Source organism: Drosophila takahashii, chromosome 3R (genome assembly GCF_030179915.1).
Source record: "Drosophila takahashii strain IR98-3 E-12201 chromosome 3R, DtakHiC1v2, whole genome shotgun sequence".
Lineage (NCBI taxonomy): Eukaryota > Metazoa > Arthropoda > Insecta > Diptera > Drosophilidae > Drosophila > Drosophila takahashii.
The window spans coordinates 13,218,280-13,242,838 of record NC_091681.1 but is presented as its reverse complement, the minus strand read 5'-3'; the positions used below and the strand labels follow the sequence as shown (position 1 = coordinate 13,242,838).

The window sequence follows — 24,559 nt, the reverse complement described above, 5'->3', positions numbered from 1 at the left end:
GCCAGAAACAAACATATAAATATTCACATACATATATCATAACAGTAACAGAAGTGCAAAACAAATTAGAGTCAATTGAGTTAAGAAATTAGTGAGATGCCGAAAATAATCGACAACTTCTGGGTTATCTGGTGTAAATATTTGTCACCCAATCAAATATGTAATGCCAAAAAGGACAAAAAGCGGGCCAGAGAAAAAGGCAGAAAGAGGCACAGATTAAAAAATAAAAAAAATATTCTTCGGGGACAAAGAAATTTGCGTTTAATTAGCAATGGAAATCAGCTTTATCGATCGCGGCTTTATTTTGGTTTCTTTGTTGAGCCGCAGTTACATAAAACGGGGATATACAATTCGGCGGAACATTCGCCCATATAAATACAGTTTAAAAACTCGATAAATAAATTAAAAATGAATTTAAAACATTAACTCAAGTGCGCCATGCCTCCAAGTTAACAGCAGGCAGGTTGGGATCATCACATCCAATCATTTGGTTGCTATAAAGAAATAAGCAAGTCACTAAAGAAATCGCCCAGGTCACTTTATACTTTACTCACCCAGGATGATCAGCTCGTATAAAAGCGGCCAATGGCACCGCTTGAAGAGTGAGACGGTCGGAATTGTCGCATAGCAAGCGGGCCAGCGTCACCTTGCGCAGCTCCTGCAACTGCTGAGGGTTGAATGCGCCAGGATTAACCCCATTGTCGTACTCGTAGTAGTAGCGATCGCCCTGCTTGAAGCGGGCAAATTGATCGGCTATGATCTCAGCAAAGGTCACTCCCACCACTCCATCCTCGACGGCCTTCTCCAGCAGGCCGCCCACCCACAGGTCAATGTCGTCTGGGGTGCGATAAACGCGGGACAGCTTCTGGCCAATCTAAAAGATATATAAATGGAATAGAGAATGAAAATGTTCTTTTTCGATTGAAAGCATAATTTTGTAGAATAAAAAAGTTAGAAAAATAGTTTAAAAGTATCACTGTGCAGCATCAAAAATTTTCCTCGATGGAGGCTATATTTTTGGATTCGTTATTAAAGGTTTGTTGTTGTAATTTATATTCTCCTGGTAATATTTTATTAATTATAATTGTAATATAAGACTAATTGGATAAGAAAAGTGACAACAACAAACTTTTAAAAACACAGGGCGGCAACACTACTACTATTTTGACCGCAGCTGTATGCTTTTATATTTTTTGACTATGTTCTCTATTTGTTTCTCCCTTAATAAAAATCCTAAAATTATTCTAAGTATGGGGTTTGAAAGATAAATAGATCGGGGAACTTTTTTGAAAACGCAGTTTAACTTGGGAATTTGTAACGAATCCAAAAATACATCGAGGTAAATTTAAAAAGCATTTAAAATGCTGCACAGTGTAATTAATTCTTCAACATAATTGATTAAAATTACACCCACCTCACTGGGAAATTGCTCGAAGGTTTTAAGTTTGGGTGCCCCCATCAATTCCAAGTAATCATTATAGCTACGCAGTCCTTGGTCGCGTCCTCGTTGAATGTTAATGGCAGCCAGGTCCAGTCCAAATGGATTGTCGCCACGGAAGAGGAAACGGCTGAGCTGCTCAGGGTAAAACCAATTAGCAAACCACATTCCACTAGTTAATGAAGGGTAATCCCTACTCCCTGGCTGATTGAGCTGTCCACCTGCTGCATCGGTTGGCTGTATAGAGTGCGCAACATGTCATCGTAGAACTCGCGCTTGCGCATCCGCGAAGGGTTAAACATCACATCCGGAATATTGACCACTTCATCGATGCGGCCGTGCTCCTGGCGAATCTGGAACTTGCCATCGACACTGCAGGCAAAGTATTAAAATGTATAGCAAATTTAATTTAGGAAGTAATCTAATTTTCTTACCTGGAATGGCCCATGCGATAGGCAGCGCCCGAAAATTCGTTGGTTATGGCGGGGTTCACATTGACATTGTAGTCGTGAGCATAGCCCTGATGCAGTGGCACCAAACGGAAGCGTTTCATCTGCTGCGGCCCAATAATAATGGGCAGGAACTCGTTGTAGGTGATGTGCTGCATCTCGGCAACGACAATGCGTCGAGCCTCCTGGAAAAGCCACTCATCGCTGGCTGAAGGATTTAGTTGACTCAATGCGCCCGCCACACGATTGTGCTCGCGAGCCAGGAGAATTTGTAGGGTGATCAGAGATATAATTTGATTGGTTCGTCCATCTCCTGAAAATTAAGTTGTAGGTAACAATTTTTAGTAAATTATTTAAGGCATTGCAAGTGATTTACCCGAGTGGAAACAGGACTTTCCGGCTTCCTCGCTGGGACAGGCCTTCTTGTCGTTCGTCAGCGGCAGCAGATCCCGCCCAAAGTCATTCATCATTCGCAGACGGCCGCCACGGAAGGCTCTCAGGCTACGAGATGCCTCATCACTCGATCCATAAACAGGAGAGGCGTCCAAAAAGTGTGTCACCTTGCTCATCTGCTTGCCGTAGCTCAGTTGGCAATCGGGACTGGGCACCAGGGATAACCTAACAAAGTTCAAGCAACGCACTCCAAAAGCTGCGAAAAACTCATCATCCGGTTCCACGTGGATCGGCATACAGGCGAAGTGACTTTCCTGAGGACTCAGGGCAGCGTTTCCCTCGGCGGAGCAACACTGCACCAGGTTTCCATCCTCGAGACGCACCGAAGCGGTTTGTGAAATGTCGTGGGCCTAAAAATACAATCAAAACGTTTTTGAAATTTTCGTAATGCGGGTAGAAAGGAAGGTAGCATCGGCCAGCCGAAACTTTTATACCCTATTAAATAAAAAATTCAAAAATGTTAAATTTCGTATTATTTTGACATTAAATTGTCTATCCTTCCTATAACAATAATATAGAATTCAGATTTTTGTTAAATTTAATTCAAAATTCTAAAATGCTAAAAAAAAGTGTCATATCCCAGAGTAGAAGTGAATACAATAAAAACCAACGAATAATTTCCCATTAATTTTTTGATCGCTTCTATAACAGCAATATGATATATTCAGAATTAGAAAAATATAAAAAATTGTTATTTCTTAGCGTAAGAGGTTATATGTCAAAAAGCACCGAAGTTATAATTTTGTAACCAAAATTTTTCCAATTATTCCTATGAGAGCTATATAATATAGTTGTATGATCCGGCTGGTTCTGACTTATATACTAACTGAAATAGAAAAAAGATATCTGGAAAATTTCATCCCGATATTTTTTGAATTGAGAGACTAGTTTGCGTAGAATCGGACAGACAGAAGGACGGACAGATGATGCTGATTAAGAATATATATACTTTGTAGGGTCGGAAAACTCTCCTTTACTGAGTTGTAAACTTCTGACTGATAACAATATGCAAGGGTATAATGATAAATAAGACAGTGCTGCCATCGCTTAGCTTGAAAAACAGGACAGATAAGCCACAAAAAACAGGGAAAAAAAGGACAAAAAATTTAAAAAAAGGACAAAAAAAAGGACAAAAGTAAATGCGCCTCCATTTTTCTGTTTTTACCAATGGGTTATATATTTACTTAGTATAAATGGATTTTAAATAAAATTCAATTATGTAATGATCTACTGCTCCCGACTCACAACCTTCTTTGTTTGATCATTTTACCATGGTAAATTTTTGTGCGTATACGTAATAATCTAAAATTATTAAAATAATAAAAGCATTTCAAGTAACTATATTGGTAATACAAAAAAATTTAATCTGCGTCAAACCCGAATAAGAGTCGTTGAAATTTTTTTCTGACAAAAAAGCAGAGAGTAAAAATTGAGAAATTTTTAAAGTGTTTTCCTCTTTTTTTTGCTACAGAAAAAATCGTACCATAAAGAAAATCCATCGACTGCTTTACGTCTCTTTAATAATTTGTAAAAAAAATTATTTTTTAAGAGCCGAACTATAAAAATGATGGTTAGAAAGGCATTTTAGCATATAAAAACAGGTTTATACACTTTCGACTAGCAAAAATAACACTCAAAACCTTATTTTTGAAAAAAGGACAGATTTCCGGATAGGGGATGTTTGAAATTTTTTCCGGATAAAGCCGTTAAAAAAAGGACAGATCTGTCCGGAAAAAGGACAAAATGGCAGCACTGAAATAAGAGTACCTAGAACAAATTCTGCACAATATTAAAGTAATAACAATAACTAAAAACCCAAAATGTAAAAAAAAAGTCAAAATTTCCCTTACAATTAATTTATAAGAATTCTGTGTATCATCATGTTTAACCTTTTTATGACAACTAGCCTGATCAGATACCTACCACGACCTGTCCGAACTGCATCACGAGGAGGTTGTACTTGGGATGTGGACGATCAACGTCCGAGAGCAGGGTGCGTGAGATCTTGCGGGCGCCAAGGAGAGGAGTGCCGTCGGAGGAGTGGGCACGCGGTGTCCAGATCCCATCCTCATAGGCGGGGGGCAGCAGGCGCTCCATGGGCTGACCAGCAGCGCCCCACAGCGACCGCTGTGGCAGGGGATTGTTGCAGGTGCCATCCAAGCTGCGATAAAACGACCGAACGTTCCTGCAAATCGGAGGCGGCTGGCAGTGCTGGGCCAACGGGGTCTCCGTGAACTTGACGGGCACATTGTTGGTGATGAAATCGTCCACGGGCACCTGTTCCTTCTTGCCAAACAACTGGGTGGTCATCACCTGCTCTATGGCACTGTTCGAAATGGCAAAGTTGTGCAGATCATCCTTGGCCGTCGAATGGAACACGAGGCCGTGGGAAAAGGCCGGAAAACCTCGGCGCACAGGAATCTGAGCAATGCCGTGCATCAGGTGCTCGAAATTGCGACGTGCCTCATCCAAAACCGAAGTTGGCAGGATGGTGGGAATTCCGGATCGACGCTCCTTGGCGGAGGTTTCCTCCAATTTTGGGGCCGTGTGATTCTGTCCCGTCTCGCAACAGTAGCCGAATTTTCCAGCCGGCAGATCGCAAATCTGCGGCTTTTCGTGGCTTTCCATGCGAACGTGGGCGGGACATTGGATTTGCGGCACGCATTTCACACCGTCACTGCAGGGAAGACATTTTTTCAGCAGACCGCTGGTAACTACACATAAAGAAAAATGTTGTTTTAGAAAATATGTAAATGTATTTGATGCGTAATTTAATATTACGATTTATGGAATTTTACGATCTTTTTGAAGTTGAGTATTTGTTATGATAAAGCTGAAAATTTTAAATTGATTTATAAAAACATAAAGATTAAATTTTTTTTCAGTGTAAGAAAAGACAAATATAGTTCCAAAGACCGTTACAAAAGAGAGCAAAGGAAGAAGAGCGAGAGCAAAAGAGCTTAGCGAGAGAAGTACCGTTTAACTTCTACGCCATTTTAAAAGTTCAAAGGTAATCATTTTATATTAATTTCTTTAACCAAAAATTCACCTGTTTCTGTTTTCTTAGTGGATTCCGTAGAACTAGCCACTGGCGCCGGAGTCTGCAGATCTGGAACTTCATTAAAACGGTTTTGGCGCACGGAAACTACCGCCGCCTGTGATTCGCCCAATTGGGTCACAAATAAAAGCACCAAAATAAACCAAATGCGACTCATTTTGCGTTTAAATTAACATTTGCGGGCTATGATTGATTTAATTAAGCTATAGAGATATTAATAAAAAAAACTCGCAATCTAACGGCGTCAAATGAAACTTTAAAATGCCGCCATTTTATATTCGATGTCAGATATACTCGATAGCAACGCCAATAAATTTTTAGCATGCTGTTAACACCGTGCTGTTAGGCGCACCTTTTTTAAATGCTTTTAAGAGCAAGCAGTGTGCTGTTAATAAGACATTCAAATTATTTTAAAAATGCAATTTGGTTTAGTTGTTCAAAATCAGGTTAAAGATAAGAGAAAAAGTATATAAAGGTAACGGAATCTAAAAGTATTTCTAAGTTTAGTAGGGTACTACACCTAATTTAGTAAAGCTTGATATCTAACACCAACTTATCGGTTTTTTTTTCCAAAAAAAGCTCGATTGCTATCGGAAATATTTAAAAAGCTAAGTCTGCATTATGCGTAGAGCAAGCAAACGAATTAGTCAGACGTTCCAGTGAGCTGGTTGAGATACTATGAGAGTATTTTACTTGATCGCCTGCGTGCTTTGCGCATTGGGCTCGAAACCTTTGCCGACGGATAGTGCAAAAATCTTGGCCACTTTTCCTTTTCCTGGTCGTTCTCAGTACATTTTTCTGGAGACCTATCTAAGGGAACTGGCCGCCAGAGGGCACCAAGTGACAGTGATCAATACGTTCAGGAATGCGGAAACACCGAATATGACATTTATAGAGGCCTATAAAGCGCACGATCACCGTGAAGGTTTTTTTTTCAAAACTTCTTACTGCAATAACTCATTTTCAAGTCATGTCTTGGTTTTATAAATTTTTTAAAAATATTTCTTTTGTATATTTAACCCCTAGAAATGATGGAACTGCTGAATGAGAGCTTTCTGTGGCAAGTACTCAACGCTTGGGATAAAATTGTGGTAAAATTCACGGAGATAATGTTGGATAACGAGGGTGTCCGAAAGCTGCTGGAATCTGGAGAAACCTTCGATCTGGTTTTGGTCGAGATGGAGCAAATAGAAGCCTTATATGGGCTGGCCCAGCATTTCAATGCCACCTTGGCTGGTTTCCTCAGTTTCGGAACGGATCACCGGGTCGATGAGGCCTTTGGTAATATTTCACCCATCTCATATAGCCCTTTAGTTGCCTCTTCGCGCACCGATCGAATGTCCTTCTGGGAGCGCTTGTTAAATCACTATGAATACTTGGTGGAAAAGATACATCGCCATCTGGTTCACCTGCCTGCCATGCAGAAAATGTATGACAGGTACTTTCCCAATGCCAAGCAAACCTTCGTCGAGGTTCTAAACATTTTCGCGATGGTTCTGATAGGCCAGCACTTCTCGCTGAGTAATCCGCGACCCTATTTGCCCACCATGATAGAAGTGGGTGGACTGCACATTAACCGTGAGCCAAAAGTCCTGCCCAAGGATATCAAGGAGTTCATTGAGGGTTCGCCCCAGGGAGTTATATACTTCTCCATGGGATCAAATGTAAAGTACGCAGATCTGACACAGGAAACACAGCGAACCCTGCTGGAAACCTTTGGAAAGCTAAAACAGCGAGTGCTGTGGAAATTCGACAACGACGAGTGGCCGGAAAAGCCTGGAAATGTGATGATCAGAAAGTGGTTCCCGCAGGCAGATGTCCTAGCCCATCCGAATGTCAAGATCTTCATCACCCACGGCGGACAACTGAGCACCTTTGAAAGTGTGTATTTCGGCAAACCCATCTTGGGATTGCCTTGCTACTTCGATCAGCACATGAATGTGCTACGGGCCACGAGAATGGGCTTCGGTTTGTCGTTGGATGTGAAAAATCTAAAGCAAAAAGATCTGCAACACGCCATTCAAACTCTGCTAAGCGACCCAAGTTTTGCCAAGGCCTCGCAGGAAATTTCCGCGCGGTATCACGATCAACCGCAGTCACCTCTCGAACGGGCTATCTGGTGGACGGAATATGTAATCAGGCACAAGGACGCTTCACACCTTCGAGCTGCCTCCAGAGATCTCACCTTCATTCAACTCCACAGCCTGGACACCTTGGCTGTGCTTTTGGGACTTCCCCTTTTGGTTGCGGTGATTATCCTTAAATTATGTCGAAAGACTCTGTGGAAACATAGTGCGCAAGCTAAAAAGCTAAAGGAAAGGTAAAATTAAGAAACAACAAGCCGAAGTTTATATATCCTTGCAGTTAAAAGAAATATTCAATGTTCATAATCAAACTTGCAACGTTATTTTGTAACCGAGATTTTAATGCCACATCTAAATAATAAACACGGCACTTAAAAACAATTCAATAATATACTGTGTGACCAGTCTCAAAACGTAAATTATTTTACTAAAATCCCAAGTATGTAAAACTAAGCACTTTAACATTTGTTTTAAAAGTTGAACTGTTTAAATTTTAAATATTCAAAATAAGAAAACCGTTAGTATAAAGCAGTTCAACATGTTATTTTCAAGCAGTTGAATGCCGCTAACAGCTGTAAGATAACTGCGTACTGTTAGCGCAACATCGAGGTATCGATAGGCCATTGTAGCGTTGCCGTACCACAGAACTGTCACTCTGAACCGCCATATTGCCGTTAGAAAATTTACTTTAATTAAAATAATTAAATTATTTACCTACATTTTAATGAGTAAAGTATTCCATTTTTTTGCTCTTCAAAATGCCCGAATATATTGTCTTCCCAACGGAACAAGACAATGTTATCGATAATTCCTCATATTTTCGTTTACTATAAAATTTTTGCGTAGAATCAAACATTTAAAAAAAAACGTACTAAATCTTAATTTAAATCTCGTAAATGTATACAGAAAACGCATTCAAAAACTAAATTATAAAGTTAAAGCTATCGCTTCCTATCGAAACTCAACCTCGATAAAAGAACCGCAATAATGATGGCGTCCCAGGGCTGTTAGAAACCGCTATCGATGTCAGCTCGTATTTTCGTTACATATCGATACTCGCAAATTAAAACATTAAAATGCCGAACAGAATATAATTTAGAATATCAGGATAAAATTAAATACTCTAAATATAATTTATCAATAAAAAAAATCTGAGTATTAAACCGATTCTTTCCTGTGCATGCCCTATCGAAACTAAGCCCCGATAGGGTGTATCGCAAAAGCAGATATTATATCGATACTATCGCGTTTGTACAGGCTCGCTTCTTCGTCATGCTGCGAATTTGTTCGAAAATTAAGTGAAATACAGCGCATTAAAAGTGAAAAGTATGTGCAGCCTGTGCAGGGCAAAACTGGCGATCAGCCGCGTGTGATTGTGGCCGCCGCAGCAGCGTTTTGGCAGCGCCCCAAGCAAAAGAAAAAGATAGAAAAAAGAACGCCAGGCGCAGACAGACAAGACTTGCATACACTACTACTCTTGAATCGTTTTCATTTCGTTCCGTTCGTATACCGAGTTTGCTGCCCTGTCCCTGTCTTCTCACGCGAGTTCGTTTTTAGTATATATAGCCAGTCTGTGGACGGTCGTCAATGCGTGAATATTCTTCTATGTGTAAGTGGTGTGCGTGTATGTAGATTTCTGGTTAAGAAAAGCCCCAAAAACCAAAGCCAAAGCCCCGCAAATATATATATTGAGTCTTGGCCAACAACAATCTGCCGCCGGACTTTCGCCCGAGGGCGAGTGAAAAATTCAGTTTCTCTCTCCTCTCGACGATGCACTTTGGAGGCTGTGTCTGTGTGTGTGTGTGTGCGTGAGTGTGTGTATACATATGCAAATGATTGGATGTCGAATCCTTGCATCATCATCATCATCAACACTTGGCGAAAAACCGCAAGAAACAAAAAAAAGCAATGAGCCCACCAAGGCAACGGCAGCGGCAAAAGTGAACGCGCAACAAACGCGGCCAAGCAGGCGCGGCAATTATTTATAAATCCCAAACGTTAGCTAGTCCCAGCCCCACTCTCCCCCCTCTCCAAAGAGAAAGAAAAGTTAAACAATTGCCGCATCTGAGAAATATATTTGAATTGTGAGACGAGTGCCCCTTGGCCATGCCATTCCATTCCAGTGCTGTGTAAACGCGAAAAATCGGCATAGAAAATAATTACGAAAAAATCATTACTGTGCTGCCCGTTTCATTCGTTTCACACAGAAACTAATAAAGCGAGAGAGCGAGCGAGAGCGACGTATGCATGTTGCCTGGCTGGCTAGCAAGTGCAAGTGAGACGGAAAGGGATACGGCGTGTGCGTGTGTAGCCGCCAAATGTGAAAAGAGAGAGAGCGAGAGAGAGAGAGCATGCCAGCGAGAGCGAGTTAGTGGCTGCGCTCAAACTGCGAGAGCGCAAGCGGCAGGGTTGTCAACGCACTGCGATTTGCCCACCGTACGCGGCAGAAAATAAATCGTTGTTGTGGTATTGGTGCTGCATGTGTGTGTACTAGCGGACTTTTCAATACACAACAGCCCATGAACGAGTACAAATTATTTATGTTTAACCCGCTCGATTTGGGCCCAGTGATATGTAGGAAAAGCCCCCCTTATTAGTTTAGACCCCCTTGCCAAATGCTAATCCCCCGTTTTTGATAACTTGCAGCTAACATAACCTCAAACTCGCCGCTGCAGTCGTCGTCATCATCAGCGTCAGCGTTGTTGTTGTTGTTGTTGGTGGTTACCGGTGCTCCATCAGTAGCCGCCACAAATCTGGGAAAATCCGATTCCGATCCGGAAGAACTGGGAGCACAGCAGCAGCCGCCGATGAGCAGCCATGAATGAGAAAATAAAGTCGCCGCAAACGCAGCAGCAGCAGGGTGGCGCTCCTGCCCCCGCTGCCACGCCCCCAGCGGCTCCAGGTGGCGCCACACCGCCCACCTCGGGCCCGCCCACGCCCAATAACAACAGCAACAACGGCAGTGATCCCAGCATCCAGCAGCAGCAGCAACAACAAAATGTTGCCCCACATCCATACGGCGGACCACCGCCACCCGGATCCGCACCTGGAGGACCACCAGGACCGGATCCCGCTGCAGTCATGCACTATCACCATCTGCACCAGCAGCAGCATCCGCCACCGCCCCACATGCAGCAGCAGCAGCAGCAACAGCAGCAGCAGCACCACGGCGGACCTGCACCACCGCCGCCCGGAGGAGCACCTGAGCATGCGCCCGGCGTCAAGGAGGAGTACGCCCACCTGCCGCCGCCGCATCCTCACCCGGCGTACGGTCGCTACCACGCCGATCCCAACATGGATCCCTATCGCTATGGCCAGCCGCTGCCCGGTGGAAAGCCACAGCAGCAGCAGCCACATCCTCAACAGCAACCGCCGCAGCAGCCGGGGCCCGGTGGCTCGCCCAATCGTCCGCCGCAGCAGCGTTACATCCCGGGACAGCCGCCGCAGGGACCCACGCCCACGCTGAACTCGCTGCTGCAGTCCTCGAATCCGCCGCCACCGCCGCAGCACCGCTATGCCAACACCTACGATCCCCAACAGGCGGCCGCTTCGGCGGCAGCGGCGGCGGCAGCAGCCCAGCAGCAAGGAGGCGGACCACCGCCCCCGGGACACGGACCGCCGCCTCCGCAGCACCAGCCATCGCCGTACGGGGCGCAACAAGGCGGCTGGGCACCGCCACCGCGGCCCTACAGTCCGCAGCTGGGACCATCGCAGCAGTACAGGACACCACCACCGGTGAGTGATCAAGTAATGGGTTACCCGGGGGCTTGGAACGGTATAGTAATGGGTTACAAGGTAATGGGGAGTTACTTAGAGATAGGAAGGGGATTTTTTTCTATCTATTTTTAAAAGAAACTTCTTTTCCAGATATAAGAGTATAGTGTTCAAAAGGGTAATTTTTATTTAATTAGGAATAGTCAGTAGTAAAAAGCTTCACTTTAGAATACTTATATTACAACTTTTAAAGATTTTTATTTGAGCTTTAAATGAGTTTTTTTCTATTATAAAATAAAATTTGACACATTTTCTTGTTGGTAAGTTCGGTATTGGGATACTTGAACTACCAATTGTTAAGTGATTTAGTAATCCGATACTTAAAGCGTTTAATGACTGGTAGAGATTATTAGTATAGATCATGAGAATTAAAGACTTTCGCAAACCCGGGTTTTATAAGGATCCAAAACAAAATTTGTCAATTTTACACAGTTTTATAGCGACTTTGGTCATCTTAATATAATCCTGAGGCCCTTTTTGAGATAGGACCTTTAACTTATTAAAACCAGGCAACTTTTTCTTGTCTATTTGATAATACAAAAGCTGTTTTACAAAATTTTAATCATATTCCACCAAGAAATAGACAACTCACCGGTGTGGATTTGTATCATTACACAGAGATGGTGCCACAGTGCCTGCGGGCAACCTTCTCCATTCGCCATAAATTAGGAACTGAATACCGGGAGTCTTATCGCCTGGGGTTTCCTTATATATTCTTTTTTTTTTAGAGCTGTCTTGACATTGACACTGATTTTGATTTCATCGACCCCACACACACATACTGGGGCATTTCCATGTGCAGGCCTCCTCAGCATGTGACTCTTGTTGTTGTGGTTGTCGCTGGTGGCTTTGTGCTAGCTATTTACCTCCCCCATCCCGCTCCCCGTACCCGTCCCCGTCCCACCCACTGCCCACTCATTCCACGGAGAGGGGCTCGTCACGTTTTATGCACATGTATTCGTGTGAGCGTGTTTGTGTGTGTGGATGTGGGAGGGAGGCTGCAATATTTACTGTTACTTTTTAGGGTTTCGTCTTGGTCGCACTTCATTCAGTTCACTGAAGATTTGCCAAGTCCCACTCGAAGGAAGAAGAAATAAAAAAGGGCAGAAGCAGCAGACACACTGACACACATAACGTAAAAACATTGTACAGAGATTCCGCGCCTTTTTCGCCTGCCCCTCCCCCTTGGTTCCCTCCTCCTTCTCCTCCTCCTGCATTTACCCCCACCCCCTTGACATTTCGCTGTTTAAGTGCCGGGTGTTGTTGTTGCTGCTCTTGTTGGGTGAAGCCGGGTGAGCGAGGGAGACGGGCAGAAAGAACCGGCACTTGCCGCCGCAAAACAATAACAACAAAAGGCCGCACCGCAACGGTAAAATAAAGAAGAAGAAGCAGTGGAATAACAAGAAAGAGTTTCGTACACAAAAATGTTGAGGCATTCATTCACCTTTTTTTTTTAGGGTTTTGGGGTTTCTTTTATCTTCTTGTCAACCATTCTTATCCATGGCTGTTTTTGGCCTCGAATCTGATTGGAATAACTTTAAAAGTTTATAGCTGCATTGATTTGTTCCAAATGAATAGAGCAGAAAAGGTACTACTACTTATAACTTTAAAAACTATCCTATGCAGTATTTCTATTTAACTTATTTATTTGTTCTTAACTTTATGTAAAGCAAATAAGCTAGGAATTGCATTATATCTTAGTATTATTGTTCGATTTTTTGGTTTTATTGAACCTTTGGGATTGCATATTTAATATGTTTTAACTAGTTAAAGCTACAGTAATCAGTAATCAGTAATCAATTATCGAACCATAACTACCTCTTAGATACATAAATTGAGCACTATATTTCAATCAAAGCTTGAAAGGCTAATAAGATACGATCAAGTACATTACGAATAATCAGTCATTCTAGGTCTCCTTGATAATACTGCACTTTCAAGTTGCTTCCTAATTTCGGGGTGAAAGAACCCAATAATATATCAAAGAGCTTTGCGTTTCATTGTAATCCCAGATATCGAGAGTTTGCTATCAGTTGTGTCAAGCGATAATGCGGTTGAGGTGTGCTTGTTTGTTTAATGTTTGGTTTAATGTCCCCATGGAAGCACGTGAGGTGATTTCACGTTTTGATTTGAACGGAAACCGGTTAATTATTTTATTACTGGGGTAGTGCGGTAGTTTGGAGGGGCCCAACACCCGCAACCTTACCAACTCATATCATTCCGTATCTATGTAGTCATCTGTCTGCTTTTGGCATATTCGATGTCGCTGCAATCGGATCGATTGTTTTTATTTTCCTGAATGGTTCGGATGTGGATGTAGATGAGATGTCTCGAATGCGAGTCAACGAACTTTGATGCCGACGATTAGCCAGAGAAATATAAACAAATCTATGTGAGCACACAAATCAAAGCGATCCGCTAGGGTTAGACATGTGCGATGCGATGTGATGCGACCTTCGAGAGCTTTTGTTTATGGGCAAGTGTGTGTGTGTAGGTAGTGCGAGATAAAAAAAAATAAAAATAAAAAAAGTGTGTAGAAACCGCTGCTATCCAATGTCATGTGTTTGATTGTTTGTCTCGCTCTGCGGGCTTGTGTGCATAAACAAAGAAATCAAATTGCCGGCTGAGTGTGACTTACGCGTGCATGCAATAAATACATACAATACGGTGCCATACATCCACAGACATACATAGGTACCGAAACCGAAACAACAACAACAACAATGGCCAAGTAGGCACCGTAATCAAAGGCAATAACAGAGAAACTTGTTGTTGTCACAGCTGACTCTCCCTCCCTCTCTCGCCTTTTGGGGTAGAAGGAGGAGGAGGGGTTAGCCGGCAAGCTGTGGAGGAAGCAGAAACCAAAACAAAATAAAAATGAAAATCAAGTGAAACCGCGCACAGTCAAAAGAGAAGAGGAGGGGGAGGAGGAGGAGGGCTCGACTATGATGATGACATGACTTGGCTCACTCGCACTCCCTCGCTACCCTACCCCTACCCATACCCATACCCATCTCATTCTTTGAGTGCAAGTGTGCTGCATCCCGTTATACTTCTCATATATCCTTGACGTTTGATTCTCCTTTGAGGTCAACAGGTGCAAGGGGCGGGCAACAACAAATTTTGGCATATATTAAAGAGCTTAAAGGCCTCCTTTTTTTGGGGTCTTCGCCTTCATGTTTGTTATTTTTGGGGAAAGGCAAACGGCATTGCATTAACCGCTCTTTCAGTTTGTGTCTTTGTGTTGTTCCTTTTTGGCCTTCTTCCTACTCCACCTCCACCTCCTCCCCCCTTGCTTTTCGTTTCGTTTTATTTTATTTTTTTCCGTTTGAGAGAGAACTGCTGTCTGTGTGCCGGCTTGTTTATGCTGTTTCTTCGCATGTATAGGTTTGCGTGCTTGTATTGGAGTGCCTTTAAAGTTTGACCTACAAAAAGTGGAGCACACAAAACCGTTGCCTTTGCCTTAACTGTTATTGTCCCTGCCCGCCGCGGCTCTTCCCCATTCTGCATCTGCCTCCTTTCGCCTTTCGCTTGGCTCTTCTCTTTGGCCACCCTTCTTTCCTTTTAAGATTCATCCCATTGGAAATTTCTCAATATTGGTTGCCAAAATGATTATAAAAAATAAATTGTTAATTTGTTACTATCCACTTTGCCATAATTCATCCTACATTAAAAAAAAATCGTTCTGTTGATTCCAAATGTATGTAGAGTTTTAAAGATAACCCCTATATAAACATTTTCAAAAATTGACTATATTTAAACAGCTTTCCTTTAAAAATCGCTTAATTTAAAATGTAATTTAATAGTATTACAACAAGAAGTAATTCCTGGACATGTTTTTTAAATTATTTTGCGACAGTTGGTGGCTGTGATTGCATTGGTTCGTTTCAGTTGCCTTGTTTATCTTTCCGCAACTGCTGCGAATGTGAATGGGCGCGTGGAGAGTGCGACATTGTATTAAAATTACGCCCGTCCGAGAGTTGTGCACGTAATTCCATCCATTTGCCGGCAGCAACAGCAGGAGCTGCCTGCAGGGACGTCCCTTTACCCCATCCCCACCCTTAGTCCTTATTATACCACCCTCTTCCACCACACACACCCACAACCCTTACAACTGCCGCTGCCGGCTTTACCTTTACTGCCACGAAATCGCATTTACCACGTTTTTCCCTTCGCACAATTTATATGCAATCGCCCTGCGACCGTGGGTGTGTATGTATCTGTGTCTGTTGGTTATGAAATTATAAACCCAGGATCAGGACAGGAGGAGGAATGGAACGGAGGAGTGGAAAGGAGAGACGCAAACAGGACCACTCCCTTGGCTGCTGCGCTTTGTTTTTGTTCCTGCGATATTTTAATACATGTAGCCGGCTTTTAGCTGGAAAACCTACCACCATCAGAGCTCGGAACTCGGAACCCCGAACACAGAACCCCGAACTCAGAGCCCAGAATTCAGAACCACCATCAGTTGTTCTCTCCCCCCCTCCTTCCATCCTGATCCCGGTTTCCCCGAACTTAATTCCGACCGACGTTCGTTCCAACCGTCATTCGTTCGTTACACTCATTGTATGTGCCTGTGTGTGCCTGTCTGTTTGTGCCACCGAACGACCCTTGCTGCATTAATTCAAATTCCACTTCAGCTTCTACCCGCCGTTGCCGTTTCTGCTTTTGATTTTCATCCATGATGAGTTTTCCCTTTTTCTTTTTTTTTTTTTTTTTAACTTTATTTCTCGTTGCCTCGTTCGTTCGCTCCGCACACACAGAGATACACACGCACACAGCAGAGCACGAAAACCATCCATTCATGTTTCCTGTCACCCTGCAGTGGACCGACCCAACTGAACGACCGACCAACCAACCAACCGACCGACCGACGTCGTTGTCGATTGTTGTACTTGCCGTTGTTCTTGTTGTTGTTGCTGTTGTCCTCGTTGCCCGAACGACGGGATCTGGCTTTGGCCCTTGGTTCTGGTTCTCTGTTTCTGTTTCTGGCTATACAGCTCTGGCTTCCTTGCCTTGAATCGCCTTGCCTTGCCTTGCCTTGCCTTTCCATTCCATTCCTTACCTTTAGCCAGGCTAACTAAGCTCTGTTGATAGCAGTGTTGCTCAATTTTAGATCCAAATACCTTTTTAGAGTCTTTTATAGAGTGTTTTAATTAAATAAAAAGTATTAAAGGTTCCTACCAGACTTAGTATTGGATTGACATTACCAATAGTCTTTTTATACCAAGAGAACTATTCTGTTAAAAAAGAAAAAAAAAATAAAAAAATCTGGGAATTCTTAGATCCTTAAAGTCATGAATCTCGAATTTGTATATTTAAGTTAATGGGAGCATTCCAATTCATGATCAAGATTCCTTTCAATATTTCTAGACCTTTTTGCAGTAATGTACTTGGATGATTTAGAATTGACGTAACCATCATTTTTGTTATACCAAAAAAACTATTCATTTTTCCAAAATAAAATCTTGTTATACTTGTTCCTTTAAATCAAGTATCTCTAATTTGTATAGTTAAGTTAATAGGATCACTCCAATTCATGATCAAGATTCTATTCCATATTTTTATACCTTTTTGCAGTAATATACTTGGATGTTTTTACAATAGTTGGCAGTGACTTCAGGGTTTTAGTCCATTAAATTTTAATTTAATTTCAAGTGTATAACCAAGCAAATAGAAGTCTATGGTTATACAGCTGTTTGAAAGGCAATCGCCTACCATTGGAAACCATAAAAAAGAACCACAACAGTTTTAAGTGAACCGTTTATTAACTACCTTTTAAAAAAGGCATTTAAATGAAATAAAATATCTAATTAATGTGTAAGCCTTGAAGCTTTAATTAGGTTTTTCTAACCACCAGTATCCTTTGATATTTTCTAAATCTTATAGCCAGATTGGCCATTAAAGTAGCTAATCTGCCAGCACTCCCTGGCCAGTTGGTTCTCTCGTTCGGTCCCCTCAGTGCTGTGAGTTTCCATTAGATTTATTGCCACATTTTACTCCGGGCTGTGGCATTCGCAGCGATGTTGTTGCCCATCTACATTGGTGGGGGTTTTGTATTTGCGAGGGCGAACTGAAAGTCTGCGAGCTTGGCAAGCGCCTTTCCACTTGCCATGTCAGACGGTCGCTGTGCTATGTGCTATATGCTGTGTGCTGCGACTTGGTCCGCCTTGTCGCACCACGTCAAGTTGAAAATCCTTTCATTAATGGCATCCAAAGCTCTTTCCCACACACAGACACCGCCACATGGCACATGGCATGCTTGGTTTTTGCTCGTCCTGCTCCAGTTGTCTGTGCCGTTCTCTGCAGGCCACGTTCCGCAGCGAGGTGTCTTCTCCTTTTCCCTGACTTTGTTGCAACTTTGTCGTCTGCACATGCACATGCACATGTGTGTGTGCGTCCGTAAGTTTCACTTTATATTCCACTCAAGTGGATTTCTTCCTCTGGTGCTGTGACGGGTCATGGAGTGGCAGAGGCAGAGACTCCTAGAAACCAGGAGCAAGGAGTGGCAGGCAATCGACTGCCCGCATCCCTGCCCCCAAGTTGTGTGCGTCCTCCTTCAGGACGGAGCGTCGTAATTTGAACTGATTGGAGAGGACAGAGGACATGAACAACTCAGGTCGCTTTTGTAGCACTGTGGAATTTTGTCAAGATTCTTGGAGATCCCCTGGAATCTTAACTTGTTTCATATATGCAATTCGTTTTTGGTTTCATAATATATTGTAATTATAATTCAATTTTACAATAGGTTACCTTACTTTAGAACAGCGGTTGGCAGCGCCCTATTAAGTGAGCATACGGAATTGTTCTGCCCATCCTCTGCCTCTCACGTACACTGTAGAACAGCAGTCGGCACACACACACTAATGAGCTGCCCCGTGCAATTTACTCAGACAAACCAAAAACAAAATGTATGAGTGTACCGATCGCTGCTTTAGAAGTATTATATCAGCACAACTATCTTTCTGCCCTGAATTGTATAATCGAATGTGTGTGTGGGTGTTTTTGCCGTTATAGTGGTAAATATTTCCACTTTTTATTGCCAGCATTTAGGTTCCTTTCGCAGCATATTTTTTGAACTGTCTCTTTTTAATCTGCGCATTTGTGACTGTCAAGTGACAGCACACCCGAGGGTGCGTCGATGTCGCTCCTTTTCACCCCCCACCCTGGAATATTGTGAGTGGTATGGTGTGTGCAGTGTACACACACGCTACAGTGGGCGCCAAATAATTAGGGGCACTTGTGCAGTCGTCGGGGTCAATTCCAATTATCGTCTAGTTTTCCTTCCCAGCTGCACAATCGAATATTAATTGCTGGAAATTTCCAATGCCGAGAGTCCTAATCCGAGGACATCCACTGTACCGTACACACACATGAGCCAGAGCAAGAGGGTGTGTATTTGTGCGCGCATTTACGGGAATTGGTTGTGGAATATCGATTAAAATGATATACATATACAATAAAATGGAATGTGCAGTGCGCTCGCACACAGACGAACAACATTGGGGAAGCCAAACGCAAATAATTGATGAATTGCAAGGGGAAAGAGTGTGGGAGGATATAAATAGAGAGCCGAAAAGCGAGCGAGAGAGAGAGAGACAGAGCGAGATGTCTGTAATTAAAAACCCATCTGCCGTCTCAATCGCACCAACAAATTTAACCCTCTAAGGACCCACGTGACATATCCGTAAATTGTTAGAAAATTGCAAATTAAATATTTATTAGGGAGTTTTGAAAGATTTATTGAATTTGGTATAATAACTTTTTATATCGCTTCCAAAGGTTAGGTACTGAGTAATATTCAGTTAAATAAATACATCGAACTTTATCATCAACGGGAAAGGGTTAAACTTTGTCACTTATTAGATATTTATGAGTCTTCTTGGGCTTTTATTGATTCGATTGTGTTTCCCACCCACAGACAAACACTTCCAGGGGTCAGTCACCCTATCCGCCAGCTCACGGTCAAAATTCAGGTTCCTATCCTAGTTCGCCGCAGCAGCAGCAGCAACAACAACAACAACAGCAGCAGCAGCAACAGCAGGCGGGACAGCAGCCCGGCGGTCCTGTGCCGGGCGGACCACCGCCGGGTGCCGGACAGCAGCCGCCGCAGCAAAACACACCGCCAACATCTCAATATTCGCCGTACCCGCAACGCTATCCCACACCGCCGGGTCTGCCGGCGAGCGGACCCAACCATCGAACTGCCTACTCGACGCACCAGGTGAGGATTCTACTATCCTTCTTGCCAAATTCAGTATTAATCGATCAATGCTTGTCCGTATGCAGTATCCCGAACCGAATCGACCTTGGCCAGGAGGGTCCTCGCCAAGCCCCGGTCCCGGACATCCCTTGCCGCCCGCCTCCCCGCACCATGTGCCACCGCTGCAGCAACAGCCGCCACCGCCGCCACACGTCACCGCCGGCGGACCGCCGCCGAGCAGCAGTCCTGGCCATGCGCCCAGTCCATCGCCTCAGCCCTCGCAGGCGTCGCCCTCGCCGCATCAGGTAAGTGACTAACTATCTATAAACTAGTAGCTACTTGGAAGTATGATGAGTCAAAGCAATTGCTTCTACCGATCGTGGGGGTATTTCCATTTAAGCAAATAAGAAAAGCTTCTAAAATTGAAAGATACCCTTTAAAAATCGGATATTCCTTTCCATTTCTTATATTTTATAATAAATACATAGATGATGAAGCCAACACTTTTGATGGTTTTTTAAAGGTTTTTTTCAGTTGTTAAAGACGAATAGAATATCTACGAATATACCATATAAAAGCAGCGTTGTTAATCGTTGTTAAAAGTACTTGTTCAAAGAAGAATTCACAATGAATAATCTCTAATCGGTTGTAGTTGTATATTTACCCATAGTATGTTATGATAATAACAGCTTTATATGGGCAAGCACATTTGCTATTTGCACATTCATTGGATGTTTTGCCGTGGGACTGACTACCACCCAGTAGTAGTCTCCCCCCCCCCTGCCATTCACGACTCGTGTTGGCAGCTTTTCTAGATAATACACATCGAAAGTGGGTCAATAAACTGTGCTGCGTGAACAGCACGTGAACTTGACTCGTGACGTCACACATACGTCTACGTTGGCGTCGCACTCTTTACCTGCGATTCCCATTCCCATTCCCAATCCCCCACCCTAAAATCGTACCCCCAACTTCCACCGTTCCCCGATGTGTTGGTGCCACCTTGCCCAACAAGAGGCAGGCAGTCTACAAAAGTTGTTCAGGTCAAATGTTTATGCCTGGCCGTGGCACTCGTAGTCGCACTCATACTGGTACTCATACCCCTCATACCCGGTATTCAGTGGTACTCGCACTCATTTTTGGGTTGAGATTACTCTCCTCGGGCTTTTCCTGCCCTCCACCCAACATTGCCCTTTCGGTCTGTAAACATTTTGTGTGGGTTTATGATTTTTTCACGATTTTGTTGTTGTTTTATACCTAAACACCTCCCGCTTTTCCCTTGAACTTGAAACGCTATCGCATCCCATCCTCATGTCGCCCCCTTTACCTTAACTTTTAAAATTGCTTTTAGCCTTATCGTTGTTGTTTTTCTTGTTGTCGTCGGCTGTCTTGATTTGTTTTTATGAATTTTAATGATTTTTATTTTGTTTTGATTACTATTTCTTTCGGCGGCGGCATTTTCCCCCTTTGTCTTTTGGTTTATTTTTCGCATTGCCAACAGTCTGGTTACCCCACCTCCTGATTTCGAGATCGTTTATGCACGTGTCATCAACATTTGTGGATTTCTTTCCGCTGGATTTATTTTTTGCTGTTTTTTAAACTGAAAGAAGTTTTCAAAAAATTTTAATTTAATTGTTCGAATCCTTAATAGGTAAACACTTTATTTTTTAAAAAACTAAGCAAAAGTTAGTATTATTATTTTGGCCGCCGCTGTGCATGTGATGTGCCTGCGGATGTGTGCGTTTGCTTTGTACCCCATTTATTCATTCAGCATGTCCGCGGCCGTCGTGGCTGCCCCCCCTCCCCCTCCTCCGGCAGCTCCACCCCCGGAACACCCCTGCTCGGTCGACAATCCTCCTGTGCCTCATACCATTTCTTTATTTCGTATTTTGGTTTTTTCCCCCCCCACCCCACATTCCCTTTATATTTGGTATGTGGCATGTATATGCAACCAACACACTCGCATGACTACACTCAAGATCACACACAAAGCGTCTGTTACCATATATTTGGGTCAATGCCAAGGTCATTGTTGTTCTTGTTCTTGCTTTACCTCCATCTCCTTCGCGTCGTCGTTGATGTTCTTGTTGTTGTTGCTGTTGTTTAGCGGGTTGTTTACATTTTATGTGTACTCTCCTTTTAAACTGGCAATTCATCAACCCAAGTCCTTTTTAGTCGCAATCGATCCTTCTCTTAAGCCATAATTTAACTGATTTGCAACATTGCTATAAGGCAACTACCTAAAATAATTGAAAATCCGCTCCTAAAAAAGTTTTAAAACTTCCCTAGCAGATTTTTACAATTAAGGAACATTTACCCTTATATATCAAACCTATTCTATAACTTAATATAATATCTAAAAATATTTCCCCCTTGCCTTCAGATGTATTCCATTTTAAAACACAATTAAAACTACTCATAAAACAGGAAACCGACTTTCCAATTCAAAATTGCTTAAATTACAACATGAATAGCGTACAAAAAACAATTTTAAAATATTTTCAATCTATTGCGCTGAAATTACATTACAAAATCAAAGCAATAGTTTTTCCTTTACATTATAATTGGCTGTTGCAAGGTTAAAATAGAGTTTCTGGCCAATTCAAAATGAAACGAGCCAAAAACCAGCCAAACGAAAAACAGTAATCAGCCGCAGCCAACACTCATTTTAAGCCGTTTCAAAGTTGGGGGAAGTCCCTCCCCAGCCATTGTTATTTAAGCTGGTCGATTTCGTATTGCATTTTGTAAGCTGCTTTAAATTCGCCGTGTGTTGCAGAACAAAAGCCAACTGCAACTGCGACTGCCAGCAATAATATTCAACTACTGATGGCTTTTAACCGTTTGGCTGTAAGCAGTAAACACACCTTTTGAATGGCGTGTTATTTAAGCTTCCAGTGGCATTTCCATTGATTTTCAAGAGCGTATGGGGTATAGCCATCGACGTGTCCTAGTTTGGCAACTTATTTCAAGACTGTTCTGCGTCATATTCTCTCTGTGGGCAATTGGCATGACTATCCTCATGCCTATCAGCATCTGAAATTTGCGGGCCAGACTGCTGCATTTATTTAATGCCGCCCGAAATTGTGTGTGGTGCAGTGCACACGGTTGGGGCTTTGGGTCTGAACTCGAACACCACACCGGCATGCGAATGCTATTGCGATTGCGAACCCAAAAGCCCCCCGAGCCACATGGCCCGGCCTTTCTGTACCCTGTCCCCTATCCCCTCTGCCAGTTTGCCTGTGCCAACTGCCAATGAACAATTTTGCCGGTTTTTCTCCGTCCGTTGTTACTGGGATTTTAGTGCTCCACTCATTGCTGCGTTGTCGTTGTTGCCCCTGTGCTTTTGCTGTTATTGTTGGCAGCGGCGGCGGCGGCATCATCATCGTTTTTCATTTTAACAGGCGGCGCAGCCAGGAAAAAGGCAAAAATAAAGTCTAAATAAAAAGAACGTTCATTTCAGTTGGCGCTGTTGCACAGGAAAAAAATTTATTGAATTTGGCAAAACCTAAAAATTATATTATTCAAAACTATAAACTAAAATATTAAAATATTAAGCATTTTTTTGCCTTTTGAAATTAGGTTCATTTTGGAAAAAATCAATATTATTGTATCGATATTGTTAAAATATCGAAAATATCGATAATATAAGCTTTATTGAAATGCTTGTAAAGTTTACTTTTACTTTACTTTATCTTTTTATAAGAAAAATCTATTTTATAAATTTAAAGATATTTAAAAATAATATTTCTATATTATTTATTTTTTTTAAAACCCCTTTAAACCTCGCAATATATTTTTCCCTGTACTGCCTCGTTTTGAACGCATACAAATTTATATATAGAGAGTCGTGTGATTGTGCGCTTGTTTTTCAGTTCACTCGTTTGGATACACACCACGAACGAAACGTTGCGAACGAGTCGGGTCGGATTGGATCGGTCTGGCTGTTGGCTTGGGCCTTTGCTATTGCCATCGCTTTTGCCCTGGCTATGGCTATGGCTTTGGCTCGGGCTCTGTTTCTGGCTCTTGCCGGTTCTGTAGGCTCTGACTCTGCGACTCTGGGCCGTGTGTTTTTGGTTGGAGCCCAGTGTGCGATTCATGGGACATTTGTCTGAGCTCTCAAAGTGGTTGACTGCCAGCGCTGGCTCTTGTTTTTTTCTGTTTTTCGCTTTTACTGCTGGCTGTTGGTCTGTCAGTTTGCCAGTCTGTCAGTCTGTTACTCTGTTAGTTTGCCATATTGTAAGTGGCTAGGGGGAGATGGCGGGGCAGGAATTGGGGCCGACTGACTGCTCTGCTGGCAAAACGAGCGAACGAACGAACGAAATAATACGAAGCGAACCAAACCCATCCGAACCGAGCGGATCCAATGCGACTTCTACTGCTGGTATACGAATATGAGAGTAGAATGTCTGTTTCTATATACAGTCGAACTTCTATAACTCGAACTGCAATTTTTTTAGGGGTTCCAGAAACTGATTATGATTTTTAATACAAAATAATAATCCAGATGGGAGAAAATATTACAATAAAATCATCAAAGTAAATAAAATTCTATTACTAACTATAATTTTTTTTTTGTTTTTTGTTTTTTTTTTTTTTTCTTTTGAAAAATTGAGTGTTTTAATTAATATTTTCGATTCACTTGTAGATCAGCTCATTGAAGTAGGGCTGTATATTCATTTGCCTGTATTGGGGACTGCCTGTGTTGTTCCCTTGTGCAATGTGCGCCATGCACACTCAACACAATCGCACAAACTTTCGATTCGCTCATAAAATTTCCAGCAAGCGCAAACAGAAATTGCATGAGCATGGAGTCGAACGCTCGGGGTCTCGGGCTCAGAATCGGATTCAGAATCAGTCCCAGACGGAGAAGGAGAAGGAGGCGGAGAACCTCTCCCACACTTGGAGGATGTCTAATGAGCGACAGTCCGACTGGCTGACGTCGCTCAGCTGGGCTGTGTTCTTTATATATCTCGTCGTTCCCTGGCTCTGAGGTTAAACCCCTCCGATCCGGCGTACAAGCTGGACAAAATGAAAACCATTGCAGTCGAAGGAGGAGGGGGTGAAGATTGCGAGAGACTATGCGGGATGTGGTGAACTATT

At 42.8% G+C, this 24,559-nt stretch overlaps 3 protein-coding genes across 3 annotated transcripts in view; 2 read left to right on the top strand and 1 right to left on the bottom strand.

Annotated features, from left to right (window-relative positions):
- Positions 1 to 278: 278 nt before the first annotated feature.
- On the bottom strand, positions 279 to 5,658 carry Pxt (chorion peroxidase). The gene is made up of 8 exons (XM_017159054.3): positions 5,390 to 5,658; positions 4,264 to 5,054; positions 2,264 to 2,690; positions 1,873 to 2,200; positions 1,636 to 1,810; positions 1,415 to 1,573; positions 555 to 874; positions 279 to 494 (listed from the first exon to the last, which is right to left on the bottom strand). Exons 1-8 carry the CDS (start codon positions 5,553 to 5,555, stop codon positions 428 to 430), a joined length of 2,433 nt encoding a protein of 810 aa, XP_017014543.2. The 5' UTR covers positions 5,556 to 5,658; the 3' UTR covers positions 279 to 427.
- Positions 5,659 to 6,052: 394 nt separating this feature from the next.
- On the top strand, positions 6,053 to 7,820 carry LOC108068652 (UDP-glucosyltransferase 2-like). Its single transcript, XM_017158347.3, has 2 exons — positions 6,053 to 6,323; positions 6,425 to 7,820. The coding sequence occupies exons 1-2, from the start codon at positions 6,077 to 6,079 to the stop codon at positions 7,720 to 7,722; spliced, it is 1,545 nt and encodes a 514-aa protein (XP_017013836.2). The 5' UTR covers positions 6,053 to 6,076; the 3' UTR covers positions 7,723 to 7,820.
- Positions 7,821 to 8,708: 888 nt separating this feature from the next.
- The window catches only part of osa (trithorax group protein osa), a 32,619-nt gene continuing 16,768 nt past the window's right edge, over positions 8,709 to 24,559 (top strand). The window contains exons 1-4 of the mRNA XM_070217411.1: positions 8,709 to 9,091; positions 10,129 to 11,217; positions 19,178 to 19,480; positions 19,546 to 19,764. Coding sequence (XP_070073512.1) covers positions 10,300 to 11,217; positions 19,178 to 19,480; positions 19,546 to 19,764 — 1,440 coding nt within the window. The 5' untranslated portion in view covers positions 8,709 to 9,091; positions 10,129 to 10,299. The remainder of the gene's footprint in view (positions 9,092 to 10,128; positions 11,218 to 19,177; positions 19,481 to 19,545; positions 19,765 to 24,559) is intronic.

Excerpts from the sequence above, each read along its gene's own strand:
- LOC108068652 (XM_017158347.3), top strand. The coding sequence starts at position 6,077 with ATGAGAGTATTTTACTTGATCGCCTGCGTGCTTTGCGCATTGGGCTCG. Across the intron at positions 6,324-6,424 it reads AGCGCACGATCACCGTGAAG|AAATGATGGAACTGCTGAAT; the intron begins GTTTTTTTTTCA and ends TTTAACCCCTAG.
- Pxt (XM_017159054.3), bottom strand. The coding sequence starts at position 5,555 with ATGAGTCGCATTTGGTTTATTTTGGTGCTTTTATTTGTGACCCAATTG. Across the intron at positions 5,055-5,389 it reads CACTAAGAAAACAGAAACAG|TTACCAGCGGTCTGCTGAAA; the intron begins GTGAATTTTTGG and ends CTTTATGTGTAG. Across the intron at positions 1,811-1,872 it reads TATCGCATGGGCCATTCCAG|TGTCGATGGCAAGTTCCAGA; the intron begins GTAAGAAAATTA and ends CTTTGCCTGCAG.